The 25,553-nt window shown below is 47.0% G+C and overlaps 2 protein-coding genes across 5 annotated transcripts in view; one reads left to right on the top strand and one right to left on the bottom strand.

Annotated features, from left to right (window-relative positions):
* Window positions 1–16,212, bottom strand: part of FHL3 (four and a half LIM domains 3) — a 31,133-nt gene extending 14,921 nt beyond the window's left edge. For 2 of the 4 annotated variants that reach the window (XM_075437716.1, XM_075437717.1), the window contains exon 1: window positions 1,943–2,101. In XM_075437716.1, the coding sequence (XP_075293831.1) occupies window positions 1,943–1,949 (7 nt within the window). In that variant the 5' untranslated portion in view covers window positions 1,950–2,101. Of the gene's footprint in view, window positions 1–1,942; window positions 2,102–16,115 lie in introns of those variants that run through there. The other 2 variants (XM_075437719.1, XM_075437718.1) reach the window with 2 other exon arrangements.
* A 729-nt stretch (window positions 16,213–16,941) lies between these two features.
* UTP11 (UTP11 small subunit processome component) lies at window positions 16,942–21,937 on the top strand. Its single transcript, XM_075438110.1, has 8 exons — window positions 16,942–17,197; window positions 17,295–17,356; window positions 17,833–17,935; window positions 18,190–18,303; window positions 18,964–19,057; window positions 19,360–19,490; window positions 20,941–21,051; window positions 21,652–21,937. The coding sequence occupies exons 1-8, from the start codon at window positions 17,135–17,137 to the stop codon at window positions 21,733–21,735; spliced, it is 762 nt and encodes a 253-aa protein (XP_075294225.1). The 5' UTR covers window positions 16,942–17,134; the 3' UTR covers window positions 21,736–21,937.
* The last annotated feature ends 3,616 nt before the right edge of the window (window positions 21,938–25,553 follow it).

The raw sequence follows: 25,553 nt of genomic DNA, 5'->3' as shown, positions 1-25,553 counted from the left end.
CTCTGCTCAACTTCAGGTGTTTTTAATAAACAAAGCGACTTTGACTTACAGTAGCAGGAAAAGACATATAAACCAGACATGTTTTATTTAATGCATGCCTATTATTTAAAGCGTAAGCAAATTTTTTCCACCAAATTTGGTCAAAATATTCCCTTTGTCCAAGTTGATTCTTTTTCTCCCAAATACGAGCATTTGTAGTTGGTTTCTTGAATATAAGCAGATATACTGCACTGTACCGCTGGCAGTTTTGTGCCACCTGCATGCAAACTCAGCAGAGCGAAGAGAACGCCAGGAACGGTGACAGAGGAGACACTGCCATGACACTCGTGTGCCACACAAGCTCTTGCCCAGCAACTTCTCTCCCACCATCCCGACCACTACATATGGGCCTCGCCACTTGCGCGGGCTGTTTGCACGCGAAGTAAGGACAGTCTCCATCCCAAGTACATTTTACAGCTGCTGGCGTCCCTTGCAAGCAAAGCCAATTACAGCTCTGCAGCCCACAGCGTGTGAGCAGCTTCTAAATCTGGGGAAGGACTGAATCCTGACAAAGACAGATTGTCTCAGGTTACCATCCCGAGAACTGCTTGCCTGTGGCCCGAAACAAAACTAAGATCATTTGTTACCAGGGAGATGCTGCATGCACCAGCTGCAACCCTCCCGAAAAACAGGCAGTGCTTTCCGAGGACAGCACAGCTGAGCCCGCCAGAGCTCAAGAAGGTACGGAACAGGGACAGACAGGGGATCGTTGAGAGAGGAAGATAACCTCTTCTTTTAGCCACTGCCTTGCACACGTAGAAGTGAGATAAGTTTCCATCTTCTGTGGCTGAAGATTTCTCTGCTAGGTGATCTGGTCATCAGGTGTAATTTACCTTTACTGTACAGAGCTGGTTATCTTCAAATCGGTCTCCCTGTTAAAACATTTCTCACTGGCACCTTTTAAAAATTAAATACTGCACGTTTTAAATAACAGAAGCCATCAGTTGTAATTGTCACACATTTTACACAAAAATCTCTAAGAAATAACTCCTTGCGAGCACTGAAGAAATTTGCAAGACGCAACATGCTTTCCAATTTCTGCCATGCTGTGCCGCAGTACCTGGAGATAAAGCGTCTTTGGTGGTACCTATGAAAGGGAAAACTTGTCACATCCAAAAGACTAAGTGGAAACAGCTATTTTAAAGGGAACAAATGCTCACAGAATTTCTGAACGCCTTTGTATCACACAGCCACACACTGAGTTTCCAGTATCTGCGCCCCGGCCCGCTGGATGCTGCTGTCGGACGCAGTGCCGCTGCTCACTGTGCCGGCAGCACTGCAGCCTGGGCAGCACGGAGCACTGCTGCGGGCAGGCGGCACGCGACAGCACACGGGCTGACTGTGCCTAGAAACTCATGAAGAGAGGAAAACTGTTCCTTTACAGAAAAACACCCCACATGAATGAAAAAGAAGTAACAATATTAGACAGCCCTTGATCCAGGTCTGTGGCTCATTTACAGGCCCTCGTTCAAATCCGAGATTTACAAGGAAGCCTACATGAAACAGATGTGTCACAGACTGAAAAGGAACCGAGAGGTCAGAATTCTAATGGAGACTTCTCTCATGACGGCTTTCAGGTAAAGGCCAAGCAGAGTTGATGTTTCAGCCCCTGAAGCAGCAGATACAAAGCAATGCCCCACTTATTTGCTGCAGAGATGCTCCACACTCATTCACTGAAGAAGGCAACAGCAGCCTGCTCTCTGACTAGACTGAAAGATTTTCCAAAGCTGTTTGCATGCTCAGGCAGTTAGAGGATTGGGGCTTCACTGCAACAAGACACCACCAACGCCCTAATAACCCGTCGTCTGTTCTAACCCACCGGAACAAAAATACTCTATTTACAGACTATTTGTCATAATTTGCAAACCCCTGGAAACAAAAACTCAGACCAGTTCTCTTTTACCTTGCATTGCCGAACGTGATGGACCAGCATAAAAGCCAGGAGCAGTGCAAGGGTGGCTCTGCCAGTGACTCACACCGCAGACAGCTAGAGCAGGTGCGACCAGCAAGAGACTCTCACTAGTAAATCATCACTTCACTAGCAAACACTCAAGTGCTGGCCCAGGAACAAAAGCAGTCACATCATAAACCAGAGGGTGACATCAGCACAGGGATTGCATTTCCTACAGAGGTTTAAATGTCATTACTTGTGACTGGAAATTGGACACTTCAAATTCAAGTTACCCGAAATTTTCAAGAGAGACATAAGAATTCCAATTGTGATTTTGTGTAGATATATTTCACTTCCAAACCCTTTCTATTTCTCAATGTCATGATTTCAGAAAAATAAAAGAACAAGCAAAACACCTAACAAAGTGAAAAGCTGATGAACATCATTATTAGCCTGACCTACCAAGTCAGGTGCTAATGAGGTAAGCAGCAGAACTCACTGATTTCCATGGGAAAGGGTCAGCGTTACTGAAACAGCATCATCTACTTGGGGCTCAGTTATTAAAAAATCTCTGGATTGCCCTCTTCCACTCTTACTCAAAGTTCTAATCTGCATCTTCTGCTGGGGCTAAACCTCAAAGCTATCGAGAATCTGAAAGCACTTACTCCATCACCCTCCGTTGCGTCATTGTTTCACAGAGCATGAAGCATGACATAGTCTGTGTCTATGGTCTAACGCCTTCACCACCCTGAAGTGCATTTGTGATTTTCCACACGCAGCTCTTCAGGCTCTCCAAAAGCAACACATCCAAGACTTCTACACAAGCACAACGGGCCAGATTTAATCTTCCTGTGAGTTACATGATGTTTACATAGGGTTGAGAAATACTAGAAATAAAACTTCTCTTGGCTGAGTTACATGCAACACACTGTACTTTTTGCTAGTAATGACTCTTCAGTAAGTACTACTATTGCTCTACATTTTCCAGAACCCTCCGAGTTCTGCATCGCAGTGATTTTCCTGATATGAAGTGTTCACTGAGTTAAAGGTAGCCACTGAAATGCCTTAAAATTTAAGCGCTGACTTTTCTATTTGAAGATTTCCATTTGCTGAGGAGACAGATGAGAATAACTAATCCTCACTCGAGGACACAAACTGAAGATTAGTTTCTTTACTTTGAAAGTAGTTTAGCTCCCCGACTCCCTACTGCAAATAACACAAACATATATGATGATCCAGTGCAGGACCATAAATGCAAGAGCGTTCAGTTTCCACAGATCTGACAACCCATACCTTTCACAGGATTGTTGCTTCCCCAATTCCCTAACAGATGGCACCAGTAAAAACACTATTTACCCTTATAATACCTGCAGGGCAGAGTTATTTTATCTCCCTCATGGGATTTGCAACTCAGAGGGCATTGGCACAAGGCAAGTCTGGCAGAACTAAAAATGGAACCAAGATCCAAGTCCCTGTCCATCTTTCTTCTCCTTCTGAGATGCAGCATATATCCCCTGTCAGCCTGGAAACTGTGACACCCACTAATAAATGTTACAGACCCACGTCCAAATATATTCCACACACTGAACTCTTTGTGAGAAGCAGGGCAAAAAGGAAGGAGGAGAAGGGAGATCTTTAAGGTCCCTTTCCACCCAAACCATTCTGTGACAGACACAGCACTGCGCAGTTACAAAGTACAGTTAATCCAGACTCCAGATCTTTTGACCAAGTAACACCATGCCTTTGCCACTCACTCCTACTATTTAAACTTTGGGCTTTAAAAGTGAGCATGCTGAGCCAGAAGGCGGCATTGTAGTAGCGCAGCACCCAGAGTTATGCACCAGTTCAAACTGTATTAGTTCTTAAGAACAGAAAAAGCCATGATTTCCTTAAATGAGGGTAGTGGAATTGCAAGGTGAGGTCAAAAGCCTGGCACATTTTAGCAGTTCAGGGTGCTACATGGGATCACGATGCTGACAAACGTAGTCCTTGCACTCAGAGACAGTTCAGGATCCACGTTTTTTGTTTCTGTTCTTTCTTCACTGCCTTCACATCCTAAGCAATATCGAGGAACACTGCCATCAGATGTGGGCCTCAAAGAGGAATTTTTGTCTTCAACCATGCTGCAAGTTGGTCTGAAAGTTAGGACTTTCAGACAGACTTTTAAAATTATTATTAAATTTCTTTTGTTTCATTAGAATGCCTTAAAAAACAGGCATTTTCCCCCAGCAGTATCGATGTAGTACACATGGTGTTTTAGTGGAAAATAGCATGATCTGCAGCCACACAGACCTGAAGTACAACAGAAATTACCAAACCTCTGATACACTCATAGGAGGGAAATCCTGTGGGCTTCAATCGTTCAAGAAATAAGGTTGCTTTGCAGTTACAGGAATAACACCTGTCTAGAATGGGCTCTAAATTGGTAAGATACAGTCTGAAAATCAACTGCCACTTGTTTTTACGATTTTCATTTTATATTAAAAAAACTCTCAAAGACCTCAGGAGGCAGAGCTCAGTCTGGAAAGGATTTTTATGGTTACACTGTAAACCCACAGAAAGTAGGGCTCTAGAATGGAAACAGTTCATTAGAGCTCAAATACTGATCCTGGGTTCTGCCTGAAACAGCCGGGATTATTTCTCCAGTTAAGCAAATTCCTGTTACTGAAACCCACTCCGATATTTAAAGAAATTTGGAGAAGATGCTGAGTAACTACTCTACTGCCCCAGGTAACAAGATCGGAACCATATTAATTGATGAATTTCTAAGTGAACACTTGAAATTTGGGTAAACAAATTCAAAATATCACAGTCATATTTACATTCCAGGGTAATTATTAAGTATTTAATAGCTTGTGGTTCCAGTATTCTAGGTTTTTCTATGCACCAAAATATTTGGTCATGTAAAAACCATCTGTAGCAGCTGTAAGACATTCATTTGGCCCACTAAGATTCATTAGTTTAAAAATACACAAATAAAGTGTTCATTTTATTTCCAAAAAAGCTAACACTGCTGCTTTCAGCTCTATTGGGGTGCTTGGTGAATAATGTTTATGCAATGTTCCTAGCAGGAAACATCAGATGCCACAGTTTCACAAACACATACCAGTATCTGTTAACTAAAACGAGTCTTGTATTTAGGTTAATGCTCTTCTGTACTAAGTCAAGTCATTATTCACAGCAATATGAAAACCAGCTTGCAAATAGTTCAATCCCTGTTTTTATTCTTTCTCCTATGCTCCCAAATCCCCAGTGTTGAAATCTACTTTTAAAAATTACTGATGAGATTTCTCTTCAGAACTGGGATTCAGATACCTGTGTTAAAGATTTACAAAACATAAGCCTCCATGCATGCCCTTTTTCTCCAAGAAGTTCCTGCATAATCTTAATACAGCTTTTTAAAAATCAAATAAACAAGAAGCACAGCTGAGATTGTTAAAAAAAAAAAAGAGTTAAATTTGGCTTATTATCCATAGGGATCACTCTTCTGTCCAACAGTCTGCAAAGGGTTATTTACTGGCTAGCCATTTTTCTTTTGCTGGAACATGCCGGGGTTTTAGTGAAGTTTCTGCAGAGTATGCAACAGTATTCAGCATTTGCTCAGCTAATGAGTTAAATCATTGCAGCTCTTCCACGACTTGAAGATTATGGGTGTAGGAAAAGGGAATGCTCAGAGAGGGGAACTTTCAGCAGTCACCACCAAACTGCGGTTAAAACAGACACCAATGACTCTATTCAGCTCCCAAACCTCAGACAGTTTCCATTTTCTCAATAACAAAGCATTTTTGTGGAATGAGGTAACAGCCTCCATCTGCCAGGTCTAACTCTCCACTAAGATTTCTCAAGAGCGTGGCTGAACGAGGGCTGGCCAGCTGAGCCTGAGATGGCTGCAGAAGGCAGGACTCCCTTACGCCTGGCAAACAAAGGGACGAAGCTGCAGCAGGACAGACGAGGAGAGAAGCCTCTTTGGGACTGGCACACATTCTCCTGGGAGTCTGTATCAAGAGTAGCCTCCAGTGAGCTCCAACCAGTGCACAGCTGGAGACTGCAAAAGGCCAAGAAGAGAGTGAGACTTTTCACTATGGGTGGGCTGGATCAGGCAGGAGGGAGCAGCAGACAAATGCGTGCCACAGGTTCAGTGTTCCGTAATCCATCATAAGCGTGTCACAAGTAGGGAGCAGCATGATTGAGAAGTGAACATGGGTCTGCGCGCACATTGTGAGATGCACAGTGCAAAGGGGAACACAGACGCCCTGCTCTGCCGAGGACAATGCAGCTCGTGGGACCAGCCGCTCAAGCTGGGATATACCCTTCTACACCTGAAACCCTGTACATCTCAGCCAGAGCAGCTACAGCCTCAGAACAGAGGTTGGGAGGGTTTTTGGTTTTGTTCTTGCCTTGGCTTTGTATTTGGCAGCCTGTATCGTGGCCTCTCAATTCCAGGGATGCTGAGCACCTATCCATTCTTTCGATTTCAGGCAAAGGCAGCTCAGTTCCTCTGACAAGCAGACTGTTCAGCTAGATTCAGATGAAGATTCTGCCTCCTGTCAGGACCCCCACAGCCAACTCTCACCTCTCTCTGTAAGCAGCCACTTGGGTAGTCAGCTCCCTTGCAATTCTGAGACCCTCAGCTCCAGGTTCAACACATCTCAACTGCCTGCCCTGCCAAAGGATGAGCACAAGAGGACACCACACTCCTAGGCTCACTCATGCAAATAAAGGTAAAAACCTTGGAGGAGCATGGAGAGGTAAGGCCAGCTGGAAAGAGCTTCGAGGAAAAGGTGGATAACACAACATCAAGAAAGAATCTTCATGGACTATGCGAGTCTTCCGATCTACTTTTTGTCCCTGCACACATAAATCTCAAAAAGCAATGTAGGAAATTCTCCGGGACGCTGCAGCAGCTGGTGCAAATGGATGACCTGCGACTCAGGCAGGTCAGAACACATAGGATCCAACTTAGCTACTACTTTGGTAAATAGTGCTGCCAAGAACAGTTATTGACACCATTTGGAGCCCTCATTCTGCCTGTGTGGCAGAAGATATCTGAATATAAATTTTAAGAATCACAATTCAGAGAGACGAGAAAACATTTCTAGAAAATCCATTCTGATTGCATTATTTTAGTCTGGTGCATCAGCTTTTGTATTACCAGGACAACAACAAAGATTCCCAAGTAGAAACTGCCCCAAAGCCATTTTGCACAAATTTAATTGAAATTTGCAACCTTCAGATCTGTGATACTACTGCAGTACAAAGGAAGAATCAATGAGGATAGAAATGTAAGTGTAGATAGTCCCATTTAACACTCACCAGAGCATCAGCTTTATACACTTCTGCTATTCTGCCACAAATCTTAGTAGCTAAAGACTCAACAAAAGCAAATACATTTAAGCCTGGTGCTATCTAGTCCTAGGCAGATGCTGAAATCTGTGCACTCATATATAGTCATACACACTAACAAGCAACAAACTCACAAAAATGGAGAAACTGGAACTCAGCTCATCTGCAACCTAAACTGAGCAATGTGCTAATTAGGAGAGAAATTTCACTTCCAAAGACGCCAATTCTCTAACCACCAGTCTTTATTTCTGCAGATCAGACACAGCCTCCTAGACATGCACTGATGCAAACCAAGGAGGAACTTTTTATGTTTTACGAAGATACAGGGTATACTCCCACCACTGCTAATTTCCTGAATGACCTCGTACAACTTCCTTCCCACCTCTACATCTAGTTCTTCCATCTAAAGCAAAGGCAACTTTTCAGTTGGTATTCTGCAGGCCTTTGTGTTCCTGTAGCACTTTCTCCTGAAGTTTTGAAAATGTTAATATTGACCTCCTCACTCGCTAGTTTAATACCATGTACCCAGCTGGATACCTGGAGAATGTAGCTGGCAAGTGGCATACCTTCTTTCCCAGACAGAACAAAACATTTCCCAGGCCAGTTTTCTTCCTACAAAGAATGCTGCTGTCAAATCTCAAAAATCCACACTGCTAATACTAGCCCCAGTGCAAGGTCAGCCAAAGAGAACTTCCATCAGAGATGAGCTCTGCTCGAAAAGGCTCCCTGGAGATTATAAGAATAGTACAGTCAAGCCCAGATGGCAACAATGTGCAGAGCACATTTCCAGCAAACATAGTGACTGGCAGAGGACTACGCAAACTGAAGTCCACTCTGATTTCTGCCATCTGCTAGCTAAACACTGAAGTCTAGGCTGCGACCTTTGGGAAAGGGCAGGATAGTCTTACAGGCTCTCAAGATACTGCTTTTGTTCTCACTGTTTGCTTCTCAATTCCTTTGTTAAAAGATACTAATCTCTCTGTAAGGCAGTTATTTGGAGCCAAGAGTTTAGATATTATTGCAAAACATATGCTTAAAAGAGACTGGAAATGATGCTGGCAGTGTTACAGAGGGGAGCGAAGCATAGCTTTGGGTCAAAACAAAAAAAAATAAATCTAAGCTAGTAAGCAATTCCCATGTGATAGTTTAGGAGAGCCAGCAAAAGCTTCTTCTAGAAAGAAAACAATACTGTGAGAACGAAGCTAACAAGAGCTGGCTCTTGGAAAAATAAAATGGCCAGTAATGAGCTAGAGTATTGCCAACAGCATATATCCAAGAGAATCTTTCTGGGAAACCAACCCCAGTCATTACGCTGGAAAGCCCCGAGGGACTAGGGACCCTGAGGCTAAAAGCTGGCAAATTGCTTCATCAGTTAAGGTTGGTTCCAATGTTTTCTACTGCATAAGAATAATTTGTTTTAGCCTACGCGTCTCTAAAGAGCAATGGGTAACTTCAGGCTGCTTCCTCTGGGAAGCAAAATGGAGTGCTCGGCAAAGCCCTGCCCAATGGGACATTTTTAGAAGGCTTCCCACCATCGCCGACATCCCTTCATCCCAATACCTGGCCCAGCACACTCAGGCTGCTGGGTTTGCTTCCCTCCCCGTGCACCTCCAGTGCTGCTCGGTGCTGCGCACCCGGCGCAGCAGGATGCCTTCCTGGTAGAAAATCAGCCGAGCTGCGTCAGCCAGCACGCCACCAGCAAGCAGCTGCCACAAAAGCGTGATGACTGTGCCTCCGCAGAAGCATCTTCTGGAGACTCATTCATCCAAAATGGACGCAGTTAGAGCAATTACTCTGATGTATCTTGCTTTCCAGAGGGGTATGACCTTGCTCTATCTCTCTCTTTCAGAAAGGGCAGTTAATACACCAGGAAATAGGTACACTGATGCAGAGTGAGAAAGGCAAGGCTTTTGTCTGCAGCCTTCTCTTTCATTTCCAGTCCAGCTACTCACACCCACAGGAGTGTACAGAGAGCACAGAAACCAACAAACGTGATCTCTAACTGTGCTTCTGTGCTGGCAGAGAAGTCCTGCATTGGCAGGGGATGTCAAGGTGCTGTCTAATCACTTTCCTCCTCTTCCAACTCCTTTTCTGATTCACATTGCCATCTTCCTCGCAATTGACCTAAATAACATGTTCAGGCAGCACTGGAAGTATTTCCGCCTCATACTTCAATAGCAGCAAGACCTCCACGTCTGGAAACGGTATTTCTCAGGAGAGTCACACCACAGGTGGCTTAGGAGCGTCTTTCCCAAAAAAGGAAGAGGAGCACCCTGTCTTCTCTCATTTCGTCAGTAAGACTTCCTGGCTGCAGGAGAACAAAGGTTGCCCAGGAGCAGAGAAAACACATGCTGCGGCTGTGCCCAAGCCCCAACTAATCTGAACAATGTGGGCAGAGTATTCAGTTACCTCATTTCCAGGTGTGCTGTCAGCATGAGCCATGACTGGCTTGGGATGAAAGCGGAAAAACTTTTCCTAGATCTGGACTTGTCTGCATCGTTTATGGTAATTATTGCCCAGCAGCCTTTAGTCCTTTAATGTCATATCACATTCTCAGCCCTCCGTTTCTCTATAACCTTTTGATCACCGCTTGCCATTCCACTGCAGAAGAGGCTGGAGGACAGAGGGCAAGACCACACTACCCCACCAGAGCCAAAGGCATGCCAACCCAGGCCTCAGGGAGAGGAAAGCAACCAAAGCCACTGCAAAAGGACTTTGGCAGGTCAGCCTTCTTCAGACACATAGTGATTATGTATGCTAGCACACACAAGCACTTAAATCAGTTGTATATCCAAACAATTATAGTGCCTCTCCAGCTATTCACTTCAGCACCTTTTATAACATAACGCAGTATTCAACAGCATTGCACCACAGGAACACAGGGACAATCCAACCCCTATCACTCCACAGTGGCTTCACACGGAAAGATTTTTGATCCTTTCCCAATCTCATTCTTTTCTTTACCACAAGCTTAGGCACACCTGACAGACACAAAAAAATCTCACCTCCTCACAATCCCCCACAGACTACTGATCTCAATGCTATCTTACAGCAATGGCCTTCATCGCCTGTGTACTGAGTAAATGAAAAAGTAAAAAGTCAATTGAAAATGCATTTATTGCCAACAAGCAAATGGACTGTGGGGAAATACAGGAAAGTATTCCAAATCTGCATGCATGGACTGCCACAGCACTGCCAGCTCTCAAGTGAGGAAGTGCTAGCCTGGGGTTTGCACATTACAGCTTGCAAGGCAGGCACTAGATCCTCAGCAGCCTAAGATATCCTTTTCTTGTTCAAAGGATACACATAAATACAGTTATCCTATCGCAATCGAAAGGAAGTTATACTTGATTTGTACCACCTCTTCTTCAGGTAATTGAGCTTCAAAACTAAAGCAGAAAAGAAGCAAGCAAAACTCACACATCTTTGTGCTACAGCATGCCTGTTTAGTCCCCAACAGCTATTCTGTATCTGTTATCTCTATATTTTTTATTAGCTCATGTTTACTTTGGCTGCACATCCAAGCAGTCATTTAAACAGGGTGAGAGAAGAAAATCTTGGACTCTTAACAATGGCCAAGCAGTTTAATCTGCCACTGGGGACAATGACTTGACTCTTATTGGCGTTTCGTACTGGCAGGGTCAAGTGTAACATGTGCTGAAGGAAGCACTAGGGAAGCAGATCTGTGGCTGTTCCAACAACACCAAGCATTTCCTTGAGCTATTCAGAGGTCCCTTTCCCCCTCGCGTGTAGAGAAAACAGCTCCAGCTGTCCAGTCACCTGCACTAGCTTCTCCACTCACTGAATTTATGACACTGGAGGCCGCTAACAGCTCCGGGTTAGATACAGCACATTCCTCTGGCTTACAGCTCAGTTGTTCAAAACTAAGTTACGAAGCAGTTAAGATTATGTCCTTGGCATCAGCCACAGGTTGGTGCTGGAAGATAATTTATACTCCTGAACAGAATTGGCACTGGGCAGGTTGGGCGTAAACATCAACAAACTTTCGTCCAGTGACCACACCAATCAGAAGAGTCTAGAATAATATTTATCCATGGTGCTGATATAAGAAATTTCTTTTGTATTTGAGAAGTTCAAAATAGTTTACGTAAAAGAACTCTGCAACTTGCAAGCCTAGGGCAATGTACAGCAATACATTCAGAGGCAAATAAAACATGATACGAGTTATTGTTAACAGTCAGATGACCACAGGCCAAAGACAAAGTGAGACTACACTAAGAACAAGAACTTAAACTTCAGGATTTTTATTCCATTGCTATTTGGATTCTGCATTACCACATTTCTAAATAAATCTTGATTAACTATTAACTTAGCCCTAATGGACATGTCTTTCTGATTCCTCCCAGAGTAATATTATCCTGTCAGTGGGCTCCTGTTGAGTAAGGGGAGAATAATTTGTTAAAACTGTTCTCCATTTAGCAAATATCAACAGACACAAAGTGAGTCACTCGGCAGAGGCTAGGATGAAACACAGGAAGGTGGAAGCCATGTGGCACTCTTCAATTTCCCCTTTCCTTTCACAATCAGACCGTTGATATTTTCTTCAACAGGAAAACTGACACTCCCCCTCCCTGTAAACTGCTGACAATTGTATTTTACACCCGGCAAAACCAGTGCAAAATGGAAGGAAGAGAAGAAACAAAGACCAAGGACTTTTCTCAGCAACTACATCTCTGCAGAACGGAGCATTTTTCTTTCCAACTGTAGCTAAAGACACACCACTTCTTAAAGCACAAAGTCTAGTAACTACATACCAGCCCTCATGGTTAATGCCACCTCCTCTCTGTCAAATGCAGAACAGAGAACGCTGCGGCAGCTGCTCCACACAGAGCAGTCAGAGCTCTCAAGTCTGGCTGTGGGACTCAAGTCCTGCTGACACCAATAAAGCACGTGCAGCTGAACCCCTCTGCTTGCAGACTCTCAGCCCTCATGCTTGAATGTCCTATCCTTTAAAAGGGATCCTAAACTCTTGGTAGGAATCTGAAGATTGAATAATACTAGTAAAGTTTCTCTGCCTCCTAACAACTGGTCTTTTCCTTTTCCTAGATGCAGCTGCTGTCTATTGTTATAGCTGTCCTTTTTTCTCCCCCCCCCCTCCCCCTTTTTTTTTAAACAGAGTAAAACATTTACATTTGTTTTTATAACATCATCAGGCAAAACACTGTCAAGTTCCCTCTGAACTTTCCCAGTGTGGCTATTGAAATTACACCTATTTCAACAGAAATAGTCAAAGTCCCTTAAGGAATGAGGTGTAGCAGCTTGCACTCTGGAGTTGAACACTGAGCAAAACTGCAAGCGTCATTCGCATCACCTTCTTGCCAGACAAATTTTCAAGAAGAGTGTGGCCAGCAGGACAAGGGAGGTTCTCCTTCCCCTCTACACTGCCCTGGTGAGGCCTCATCTAGAGTACTGTGTCCAGTTCTGGGCTCCCCAGTTCAAGAAGGATGAAGAGCTACTGGAGAGAGTCCAGCGGAGGGCTACAAGGATGGTGAGGGGACTGGAGCATCTCCACTACGAGGAGAGGTTGAGGGAACTGGGCTTGTTCAGCCTGAAGAAGAGAAGGCTGCGAGGGGACCTTATAAATGCCTACAAATACCTGAAGGGTGGGTGTCAGGAGGATGGGGCCAAGCTCTTTTCAGTGGTGCCCAGTGACAGGACAAGGGGCAATGGGCACAAACAGAAGCACAGGAAGTTCCGTCTGAACATGAGGAGGAACTTCTTCCCTCTGAGGGTGACGGAGCACTGGAACAGGCTGCCCAGGGAGGTTGTGGAGTCTCCTTCTCTGGAGATATTCAAGACCCGCCTGGACAAGATCCTGTGCAGCCTACTGTAGGTGACCCTGCTTCGGCAGGGGGGTTGGACTAGATGACCCACAGAGGTCCCTTCCAACCCCTACTATTCTGTGATTCTGTGATCTGGGTGCTCCATGGTGGGCACAGGGAATCGAAGAACAGGGATGTTGACCAGGGATACCGAACACCACAAGAGGAACAGTTTCCTTATTTGAGCAATTACAAGAAATTATGAAGCTGTTTGTCTAGTTAAGAAGGCTGGCTCTTATTCAGACCAGCCAACCAGTCAGTCCCCAGTTTTCCACAAACACCTTCTTTGTCTAAGGAAACTTTCTCATACGAAAGGTGAGGCAGAGGCATAAAGGTTTACACTCACGTCTCTCTCTTGAGGCTACTGATGCAATTAAGGCTCTTCAGGCATGACCTCATGCAAGCTAAGGACAGTGAAAATCTCACAGACATGAATGAGGACCCCACTGGGCCACCATGAAAATCTTGTGTATCAGTGCTGTGATTACCACAACAGTCCTTCTCCAGAGAGAGGGGGTGGGAATCCCTTGAGCACTAAGAGTAATCAATTTATTCCATTTTCCTGCTGGCATTTCGAAAAACAGCAGGCCATGTAACAGCACCAGCCAGCTGCAGTTAGAAACACAGCAGAAAGCATCTTACCTCCTAGAGCAAGCGAGTCCTGGCTGTGAACAGAACCAAGTGCTTCCAAAGTTGGTGCACTGGGAATTTCAGTAATCTGCTCACAGAGAAGTGTTTCCTGACTCCATCAGTTAAGGATTCACCTCCATCTTAAAGCTGCTAGGTCCAGAACCCAGAAGAACATCGCTGAGGTCATAACCCTCAAAAATCTATTGACCAGTGAACACTGCCTATAGCCACACAACGGTGGTACTCTGCAGACAACAAAGCATACGTGGCCAGGGCAGCCACCATGACACGGGCCAGGAAAGAGACTCCTGCTTGTCTTCCCCATGATGGTCTCCAAGAACTGAGCTACCCAGATGGCGGCTGTGCCTTCAGACAACATGGTGTTTAGGAGTCTGCTCCAAACCAAACTGCTGTGTGAACAGGGAGCAGAGCTGGCAGCAGACATGCTGCAGATGGCTGCAAACCCTGCAGAGGGAACGGCAGTAACCTACTGTCCCCCCAAAGACCAAGGAACCAGCCTGATCTTCAGCACACTAGTCACTGCTCAAGTCTTGGGATGCTCTTCGCCAGGCAGGGGACATGCACAGATTTTCACCCAAGAGGCATCTCAAACATCCAACGTGGAGAAACAGTGGTGCTCCAGCAGCTGAGACCAGGGAACTGTTCACAGGGCTTCTTGCTAGGAAATTTTGGACTTTTTCCAAACACCACCCTGCCTGCAGTGTGTCCCCACCAATCCCTATGTACAGGTTTAAGGAGTTCTTATTCCAAAACATACTTTTTGCTGTGGAGCATCTGCTATAATTAGTACCCACAACTAACTATATTGCCTGTATTTTTGCTTCCTATGCTGTGCCACCAGCCTTAAAAGTATACAAAATTACAGACCTAGATGGGTAACAATTAAACTAATGCTCACAACTGTGTGCCTCTAAGGAAGCAGCCAGCAAGAGGAGGCAACCATACTGTCTCCATCCTAGGAAAAGGAAAGAAAATGGCAAAAAATAAGATAGGAGAAATGTCAGACTTCCCTGCTGTCCTGCTGATGGCCTGCCTACCAGGAAGTTAAACCACGTTTTGACAAAGCAAATTAGGGAAGTGAGGCAGCTTCAACACTTCTGTGAACGCCAGAAAAATATTACTCATGCCAAAGGCGGATATTTAAATATGAGGGACTCCTAAGGAAATATCCAAGAAAATGCTTCTCAAAAATTAACAGTAAAGGAGCACTTGACAATCACACATTCATAGCAGCTAGAAGAGCCGCGTATTTCTAATGCTTGGTAGAGGGGTCAGAAAAGTAAAAGAAATCTCGCCGCACCCTTCCCCAGCGGTTCACCAGGGCATCGCGTGCTGCAGACCTTCAGCCTGCTCTAGGGCGGCCTTCCACGTCCTCCCATAACAGGTTTTCCACTTTGGAAAGATGTCTTCATGATTTTCAAAACTGGGAAGCAGTGAACGTATTAAATTCAAATCTAAGTGTAGAGACCTCGGTATCAAAGCCTGCACGGTGAAGATAAGTAACCACCATCACACACCGTCCATTTGAGCTGTGAGTCAGCGCAGAGTAACTCCTACTAACAAGCTTCACCCAGGCTAACTACAAAGTATACCCAACATTTCAGTGAATTCCCATGAAAGAGTCAAAGTGATTAATGTAACCACAAGTACAAAATACGACAAAACTGGAAACCAAAAAGGAAAACCTTACCTGTAATAAAACATGTAACAATCTGAAACAAAATTGTGTTCAGTAAAAAAAATTTTGAAAAGATGCCAAGCTCCTTTTTAATAGCGAGATTCAAACTGTGACTTTTGAGTCTTTGCTTAACACCAAAAGAAAAACGGCAAGGCTTTGGGTAGTCTTTCCCCCCACCGTCCCTGGGATTCTCTGGAAACCCCGCACAGAATCACAGGATGTTAGGGGCTGGAGGGACCTCTGCGGGGAGGCGCTGAGCGGTCGCTATGTCACGACTGAGCATTTGGTTTCAGCTCACTCCCGAGCGGAGGTTTACTGCTGGGGTGAAGTTTCAGTAAAACGCAACGCCAGCACCGCACCTCCGCAGCGGGACGCCACCGAAGGCTTTTTCTTCCTTCCCCTCGGCGGTGCAAGCCGTGCTCCCCCGGGCAAACCCCAGCGGGGCTCCGCGCGACCGACACCCCGGTAACGGCAAGGCACACGGCGCCGGGACGCCCCCTCCCCGGACAGCACCGGGGACACCCGCCGCGCCCCGCCGGACTCCGCGCCGCGGGGCAGCCCCGCCGCCGCCGCCCCGGGCTGCGCGGCCACAGCGGGCGGCAGCGGCGGCTCCCGCGCCCGGCCCGGGCTCCCGCCGCCGCCCGTCCCGTCCCGTCCCGTCCCGACCCACCTGGTCGGCGTCCCGGGGGCGCGCCCCGCTCGCTGCTCGCCCCGGCGACGGGCAGGCGCGGCTCTGCGCTGCTCCCCAGCCCCGCGGCGCGGAGCGCGGCCCCGCCCGGGGCGGAGCCGAGGGGCGGTGGGCTCGGCCCGGTGCCCGCCCCGCACGAGCGCTCGCGCCGAGGGCCGGCAGGGGGCTGGGCCAGCACCGGTGGGCGCGGGCGGGCCGCGGATGCCCCCCACGTGCCCCGTGGAGCAGCGGGGCGCAGCGGAACCCTTCTCCCCGGGGCAGCCTGCCCGGCGCTGGTCCCTTCGCCTCCCCGTTCGCGTCCGAGCCGCCATCCCAGAGCCCCGCTGCCCGGGGCGAGGCGGGGGGGGGGGGGAGTGTCGGCGGCCCCTCAGTCTCCGCGCGGCAGCGCAGCGCGCGCCGGCCCCGGCGCCTGCCCTGCGGCGCCCCCTGCTGGCAGCGGGGCTCGCCCGCGTGGGGCTGGGGGCGCCCGGCCGCGGCGCCGGGGCTGCAGACGAGCCTGGTCCGCGCGGCGGGGCCCTTCCCACAGCCGGGTCCGCGCAGCCCGCCGGCCCGCGCCTCCAGCGGCCCAGCGCCCCTCCTGCCCGCGCGCGACGGGTGGGCCCGAGTGCCCTGCGCGGGTTCGGCCGCCGAACAGTAACGGGCAATAACGGGCCCTCAGGGCCCTGCGCCGGCCCGGCCTCCCCCGCGCAGCGCTGCCGTGGCTTGGCGGGGCCCAGCCGGGCCGGAGGAGCGCACCGGGCCCCGCCGTCGCCAGGGAGACGGCGCCACCGCCCGGCGAGCCTGGCGCGCGACCTTCGGTCCCCGAGGCCCCACCCCTTCCGCCTCGTGCGCCTCGGCTGGAGTTTCACAGCGCGGCGGAGGCACCGATCCGGACCGGGCCGGGGTCACCGCGGACCGGACCGGACCGGACCGGACCGATCGGATCGGATCGGATCGGATCGGATGCACCGCGGCGGAGCGGGAGGTCCGAAGTCCAAGTGAAGCGAGCGGAGGCCGCCGCCATGTCGGCCGCCTTCAGGAAAGCCGCCAAGTCGGGGCAGCGCCCGCACCGCGAGCGGGCACAGGTCAGTGCGCCGGGCCGGGCCGCCGCCTCCCGGGCCGGGCCCCGCCGCGGGCCGGCGGTGGCGGCGGCCGCCCATGCCCCTCTGCCTTTCTTCGTAGCCCGCGTGCCGGAGGAAGCTGGGCTTGCTGGAGAAGAAGAAGGACTACCGGCTGCGCGCCGAGTGAGTGCGGCGGGGCGGGGGCGGCCGGGCCGGGGGCGGCTGCTGCCGGCGGGTCGCAGGGCCGGTGCCGGCGCGCGGGCGGATGAACAGCGCTGGGGCTGGGCCAGAGGGAGAGGGAGGGTGAAGGCCTCGCGGAACCGTCGTTGTTGTGGTTAATGCAAAGCCTACAAGCGTTATCTCCCGTCTGTAGTGGCTGGTTCTGCGGAAGTCCTGAGCAGCTCGGTGAGCTTTGCGGAATGAGTGAACGCGTTTCCGTTACTCCTCTCGCGCTTTCTGCTGGATGCTATTCGCTTCCAGCTTTGTTAAGGAATAAGCTGTAAAGCTAAAGGCGCTTGCTGGTGTCCAGCTCTGTGTGTGGAGCCTTGCCTGCTGTCTCAAAGCTCAGCACCACTCTGAAGAACTCAGCATCGCATCTTGTCAGGGAGTGTGAAGATGGAGAAGCTGCCGAACAATTTCTGTTTGTTTTTTTTTCCCAGTGACTATCACAAGAAACAGAATGCCCTCAGAGCACTTCAAAAGAAAGCTCTGGACAAGAATCCTGATGAGTTCTACTTTAAAATGATACGTGCAGAGCTCCAGGTGAGAGAATAAATTGCTTTCAAGCAGAGTTGCAATCTGTTGCTCAAAGTAACATAATTTCTTTTTCTACCTTGTTTTGTTTTTAATCTGTGAACTACTAAATAGATTATCAGACTTGGTTTGGTGCCTGTGGAAGGCTTTGAAGAAAATGAGGGACAGAGAAAAAGGTTCTTTTGGTTTTATTATTAGGACTTGTAGTACGCTATAGCTGGAATGGTATCTGTCTGTAAGTTCTCTGTTCCGTCTGGTTTTAGGATGGAGTTCATATAATAAAGCAGCCGAAGGATGAAGTGACCCCCGAACAGGTGAAATTGATGAGGACACAGGATATTAAATACGTGGAAATGAAAAGAGTGGCAGAAGCCAAGGTAATACTTTGCTTTGTTAGTGTTTTCCAGTTTGCTCAGAATTGTTTTTTTTGCTGTGGTTGGCTACTGTGTTAAAAATATGATTTGTGTAATACTGGAAATGATAGATGGAAATGTCAGTGGAGCTCTGTACAGAGAAGCTAAAGGTATACTGAAGAATAAGAACTACACTATGCAGTATTATAAAACGTGGCAATTTCTTATGTAAATTTCAGACATTGATAATAGACTCTTGCTTCTAATATTTATAAACCATTAAGGATTGTTGTTACTGAAGTGGGTTGTTTGAATATGGTGGGCAGGCAATGAACAGAAATATGACCTGCTTCTGAAAATGTTTCATGCTCTGATGTTGATCCACACCCCATCACTGCAGATAAAAAAATTAATGAAAGTCAGCTTTGCTTTTGCTATTAATTTCATGGTAATCATTCCTACTTTGTCTGCCAGATAACTTACTGTTTTGAAAATTGATTCGTACATATTTGGCCACGTAATACTGCATGATGTAAATATAGAATAGATGTATTTTCAAGGATTAAAAAGGAAGGAGAGGTTGAGATGCTCGTATGCTTGAGACATAAACAGCAGTTTACATCAGGGAGACGTTTACCTTGTTACGAGTGTTTGGCAGAACGGATTAATGTCTCTTGCTCGCAGAAAATCGAGCGGCTGAAGTCGGCGCTCCATCTGCTGGACGCTGATGGGAAGAATCCCAACAAGCACGTGTTCTTTTTTGATACCAAAAAAGAAGGTAAGATTTGAAAAGGTTTTATCAGACAGCTTGTTCTGTGATTATTTATTGTAGGCTCTTTAACATAGTATGGTGGTTTATGCTGTTATAATGAAAAAAAATTTGGTTTTTTTTCCCCAAGAATAGCAATTCAGGTGCTCTAGAAATTTCTTTCGAATACTAGATAAGACCCCAGTTCTGCAGGAGCTGTGTTCCTGGGGCTTCCATTGTTGACTGTGCGTAAGCTGTATGTTTGGAAGGTTTGCTGAGCATTAGTCCAAGAAGTCCATGTGATTTATTCCCAAATGTCTTTTTATTTATAGTTCAGGAGTTTGATATTGCAACTCACCTGGATACTGTTCCAGAGCTCGTAGACAGAGTGTACAACCGACCAACCATTGCAACACTGCAGAAAGAGACACTGAAAGGAGCTACTGATCCTGCCCACTTAAAGGTAGTTTCTGCTCCCACTATTTGTAGTGCTTATTAAGAAAACCATAATAAAGAGGATTTGTTGGACCGTTGTGGAGGAGAACAAAGTTGTTCTGTTGTCTTAGAATTTTTATTGGTGGCACAAGGCTGTAGTGGATGTCACTTAATCATCACACGCCTGGAGCCTACAGTCAAATCTTTTCTTGGACCAACATGGACAACTTGTTCAGTTGTGTCCCAGTCCACTGGGGATTATAAATCAGGAGTTGTGACATATGGGCCAGGAAGGAATGCCATAGATCTGATTAGGCAGTTTCCTTGGCAAAACTGATGTATTTCTTCTCCATTACACGACATACACCTATGGGACTGTCTTTTCATTAGATTGCTGCAGTTTGAAGTGTGATTTTCAGTTAGGTTCTGAGCCTAAAGTGGCTTGAGATTCAGGATTTGTCTCCCCACTTTTTTTCTTAAAGACATTTAAGCTATAGTTTCACTTTTTGTCTTTCCTAATTTAAAATGTTCCGTGGTCCTTCAGGATTAATTGCTTGCGCAGTCAACATTGATTCTTATGTTTTCATATCAGAACTTCTGTCCTAGAATTAGCTACACTGAGCTTTAACGCTGTAAATACCACTTAATTAGTTTAGATACATTGGGCAGTCCTATAAGCTTGAGTTGGTATGTCTAAGGTAAAAATAAAGTTGTCTAAAATTGCTGATTGGTAAATTTGCAACCTGTTGTTTTCTGAATCAGATAAAAAACACCCTGTAGTCCCTTTCTTCTTGCCAGCTTTCTCAGTTTGGCTTGTCAGTAAAGCAGTGGGACAAGTTCCAGACTGACAAGTTTTCTCCTCTAAATGCCTGAGTCACATTTTAAGCATGTTGGGATCTGTTCTTCTTAATTTAATTACTTAAATCACACCTGCAATACCACCACTTTTGTGCTGGGAAAGCTATCCGCTCTGAGTAGGTAAACGTGACCAAACAAGTTGCATTTTGGGAGGCCTCTGCACTTTCTAAGCACTTCAGGAATTAGTCTCTGGTCTTTTTTTTTTCTTTTCTCCCCCCCCGCCCCATGGATAAACTGGGTTTTCGTTAGGGAGTTAAATGTTATCTTGTACACCAATTGAAATTCAGAGGATTTAGAAAAATGACATTCCAGCCACTTACTGAACAAGGTCACACAGCATCTAAACTAGGTTAGAAGAGGCTTGGTTTTTTATATTTGGATTTAGGAGATGACAACAAGCACAAAGAGTGAAGTCCTAACTAGAAAACCTGTAGTATGAGAATCAAGATGTTAAAACAGTTCTCTGGAATCTAGCCACAGCACTGAAGCAGCATTCTTTAATATGATTATGATTTTAAAATGTAAAAAATGTTTGAGGTCCAAGTGCCTCAGAATAGGTCAGTTACAGATCATTGTGTCTTGTTCCTCTCTGTCTTAAAAATGCTTCTTTTTTAATCCAGAAATTAGCCCAGCAAAGGAAGAATCAGTATGACCTCCTGAAGCAGCGCATTGAAAGAGAAAAGGCCATGTTTGTTGTTGCACAGAAAATCCAGACACGTAAAGATCTTTTGGTGAGGGATTTAGTTCTGGGTCTTCGGATCTGTTTTCTTAAGGTCATTTGGTCTAGTTTTGTATATATGCGTTTCTTAACTCTGATTTTATACTGACACTTCCAGATAACTCCTAAAAGTAAGCAATTCTCTTTTAGCATGGAAAAAGCAAGGAGGTGAATCATTCCAGTTGTGCCATGGCTAGTAAATCATATCTGCTAGTCCAACTCTTAGCATGTCTTAGAGACTGAACTTCGAAATGTTGCTCACAAGCCTTTTGTAAAATACTGTTGCTGCCTCTCAAGTACTAATCAAGTAGCAGAGGCAAGGAACCATTTCTGTAGGTTATGAGAAGATCTTAAAAATCCCAATGACCAAAAAATTATTTGTGTCAGTGGGACTTGCCATTCACTGGTACTTGTGAACAAAACAGACTGTGCCTGCCAACCTAAAGCCGGAAAGAGCAGATAGAAATATAATTCCCACCTAAACTGTGGGAAGTGACCATTTTTCATTAATGCTTTGTCAGTCACAGACAGGGACTTTCTTGTTTATGTGAGGGTGGGTTTCTTTTTTCTTCCTACATGCCAGCAAGTATTTTTTTCTTGCTCTTTTTTCCAGGACAAAACCCATAAAGTAAAGGTGAAGAAAGAGACAACAAATAGTCCAGCTATTTACAAATTCAAGTTTCAGCGGAAACGGTAACCGTTCCCTGAAGTAATTGTTACCATCTTTGCTTAGAAAGAAAAAGGATTCTCCTCATGAAGAAGGACCGATAGACCGTATCAGTTTGTTTTTCACTGCAGCCTAGCGCTTTGTTAAATTACTGTGGGCCTGTGGTAGCCGTAAATGTATCTAATTAATTGATTAATAAATCAGAGACTTTGTTCTCATGGTATTTACAGTGGGAAGCCACAAGAGGAGCCTGAATGTCCTAGTAATATGCACCATAAACAATCCTTGAAAAGTCAAGGTCAAAACTAAGAGCCTGGGAGATGGGCTGCACAGAGCACGTAGACAGAAAAGTGCTCTTGGGCCTGTTGTGCTCCGCTCTGTAGCCAGTGACCGTGACATCTCCAAAACCGTAAGAGATTTCAGGTCAGCTTTTTCAGCTAGCTTTTCAAGCAGGTTAAAGTTGAATTATCTTTCTGATCACTCCCCACCCCCTCCACCCTCAAATCCCGCTTTCATTTTCCCATCCTACTTTATCTGCACAAACTATTTAACTTTAAAACGTAAGAGTTGAAAGGCATTGCTAAGGGCGCATTGCTAAATTCAGGCAGCATATCAGCCAGACTTTCTGGAATGGTGCTAGCAGCGGGGAATTGTTTCTTCCACTGTACAAAAATGAAGAAAAACTGGACCTTTATGCATAATTATCACAGCTGGGAAGCTGTTTGTGCTTATTCTGTCTTCTGTGCCGCGGGGTGGTGCCCGTGCCATGCTGGATGGGCAGCGTTTGAGCAGAGGCGGTACTGAAATTCGTGGGTAGGGAGAAACAAGGCCGAAGCCAGGTGCGGGACAGAAGGCTGTCCTTTTTGTCTATTTCGTGCTTGTTGCAGCGCTGGTGGCTGGAAGGGGGTTTTGGCTGAGAACGGTGACGACACATCCTTGAGCCTCCTGCAGCAGTTGGGGCAAGTTAAGGGAGCCTGGGCGTCAACATTCCTTTTCTTATCTCTCTCACTTGCGCAGTGTCTGCCAAGAAGCAGCACATGCCCGTGCAAGATGGTGCGGGAAAGAGATGCTCAGCTCAAGCGCTTTCCACGCTGGGAGTTTTCCTGCCTTCTCTTGGCTGCAAGGCGACGTTTTTCCGCGCGGGAATGCCGCGTTGGTCTCGTTCCTGCCCTCGCGAAGATCCCCACGCCGGGGGGGGGGACGGTGCTGCGCTGTGCTCTGCGGGGGCGCCTCACGCGGGCAGTCCTGCCCCGGCACCCTCAGCGGCGCGCCGCGCGCCCGCTCGCGCCCTGCCCGCCTGGCGGGAAAACGCGCGCGCCACCGCGCGCAGCGACGCTTTGTCCCCTGAGAGTCGGTTCCGGCGCGGCGCGGGAGCCCCGCTCCCCCGGGAGGCCGCTGGGCGCCGCGGCCGGCAGGGGGCAGCAGCGCTCCGCTCCGGGGCCAGGCCGGGCCGGGGGGAGCGGGGCCTCGGGCCCGCCGTGCGCCCGCGGACCGAACGGAACCCGGTCGCTTCTCTGCGCTCCCCGCTGCTACCGGCTCGCAGCCGGCCTGCAGGCCCCTAGCGGCTCCCGGCCCGCTCAGCTCCGTGTTCCTGCAGCCCGGGGACACAAAGAGTGCCCGGTTCTCGCCGGTCGAGGGCAGGCATTCCTCACGGGTGCAGAGCCAGCTCCGGAGAGGAGGCTTCGCTGCTTCCGTGATTGATTTGAATAGAACCCGAAGATTTTAGAAGCGTAATTCACTGGTTTTGAAAGATATAAGTTGACAATATTTAGAGAAATACGGAAAGCAAGAGGAATGAAAAGCAAGCTAGATTTTAAGAACTAAAACTGTCAATTTCACCTATCTGTGATCTTTTTGGGGGACTTTTTGATTGTTTTTAAAACGTACATCAAGGTCCCTTCTGCACTGGCCGGGTGTCTTTGAAGTGATGTCTCCTTTAGATTGAGATTCAAACAGATAAATATTTGATCCTTATCCCTGATTAATATTACCTGCATCGAGAGAGTTTCTGAAGAGGATGGGAAAGAAAAACAGCAATTCTGTTGGAAGACACTGAAAGAATTACTGTCTGGCAGGAGCTGAAAAGTGACAACCCGAACAAGAACAGCTAATTAGCCTGGTGCTCGAAATACCTGGTGCGCCTGCGATCGCATTGGCAGACTGAGTGTGGCAATGGGCGCAAATGGCCTAATCCCTGGAAGAGAGCCCTCTCTTCCCAGTAAAGGAGCAAGACACAATGTGATGCAGCAGGTAGCTGCAAGGTTTGAGTGGTCAGTGCTCTTGCCAGCGAAAGTCACAGCGCGAGTGCTGTACTGCTGAGTCTCCTGGTGGTAGTTCTCTCCTCCTGCCTGACGGCACGCAGGAGCTGCAAGCTTTCAATGAAGACACGAGTCTCACGTTCGTTGTACAGGATACGAGGAGCAAAAGCGGTACCTGTTCTGAGTGACTTTTCCCTGGGCAACTATGAAAGTCTTAACAAAGGGAAACCAGACCCCCATTACATCTGTGGTGTTACATCGAGCAGACTTCTTGCTGGACCCTGACCACAAAAGCCTAGGTACAAATCCAGTCAGCTGTGGAGTGGTTTATTATCTTGTGGCCACAACAGACAAAGAAGGTGGCAGCTCTTATGCACGAACACATTTCACTTGCTCCTGCCTGCAACATTCAAGGATTTGGTGGGTGCTGACAACTGAACGTCCACCTGAGCAGACAGGGCTGACTCATGTACGGCCCTGCAGAGCTCCCAACAGCTCCCAGCAAAAAAATTGCACCATCTCAAAGAGCAAACCCAACAAAGTTCTTTTATCTCACCAACATCCATCATTGTGTTTCACAGTATTACTGCGGCTCAGTGTCCAGAGAAACATGAAGGCAGTTAATACTGAAAATGCCTTCATAGGTTAAGCACTATCTTTTGGTGCTAAGACCTGGCTCCCTACAGCGCAGATGAATGGGAAATGGGCTGCCTGATGGAAAAGAGAATCTGTTTTGATTTTCCTTGTCAGACAATCCTATGCATTTTTGAAAGCGTGGGGAGAAAAAATGGTGCACAGGTTCTGTTTGGCCACTTTGCAGGAAGGTCCCCAGTCCCATTTCACGTCTTGAAAGAAACTGGACAGGAGCTATCTGAAAACAGCTTCCCACATCTAATATCACACTCCAAAACAATGACAAATTTGAGGCAAAAAACAAGGGCAAGGAGTGTTTTATGGAGAGCATTGGACTCTCCCCTCAACTTCACAATTAACCTTTAATAGGGAAGTTGGGTGCTTATTCATACAACAGCTGTGTGCACTTGCACAAATCCTTGTTAATGCTAATTCTGCATTTAAAAGAAAAAGGCAAAATTTGTGGGTGCAATTACGGAATGTCTTCAGGCTGCCAGAGGAAAAAAGCCAATATATCAGGGAGGCAATACTTGAAGTATCTCACAGGGCTGTCATGAGACTTCATCTGGAACACCATGTGCAAGTCACCAAGATTCAAGAAAGATTAGTCCACAATGGGGCAGATGAAAGAGTCTCCAAGTTGCAGAAGGAATTTTAGAGAATCTTACAAACAGGACTAGGTCTTGGCTCCTTCAACCTAGCAAGATAAAAGCTGTACAAGTGCCTTAAAAAGCTTACAGACAGCAAATAGCATGAAAATACCTATAGGAGAGAAAAGTGCTGGCACAGACACAACTGTGTATGAACTGCCCAGGAACAAATGTGGGCTGGAAATCATCTTTTCCAGGAGGTTCTGGAAAAGCCTCTATCTCCAAGAGATATTTAAGAAAGAAGACCATTTGTGGCTAGGGCTGTAGCACATGGTTGCCACTGTACGGCAGCAGACGGCTCTGGTGC

Source organism: Opisthocomus hoazin, chromosome 17 (assembly GCF_030867145.1).
Source record: "Opisthocomus hoazin isolate bOpiHoa1 chromosome 17, bOpiHoa1.hap1, whole genome shotgun sequence".
Lineage (NCBI taxonomy): Eukaryota > Metazoa > Chordata > Aves > Opisthocomiformes > Opisthocomidae > Opisthocomus > Opisthocomus hoazin.
The sequence above is the reverse complement of the archived record's forward strand: the minus strand, read 5'-3'. Positions and strand labels throughout refer to the sequence as shown.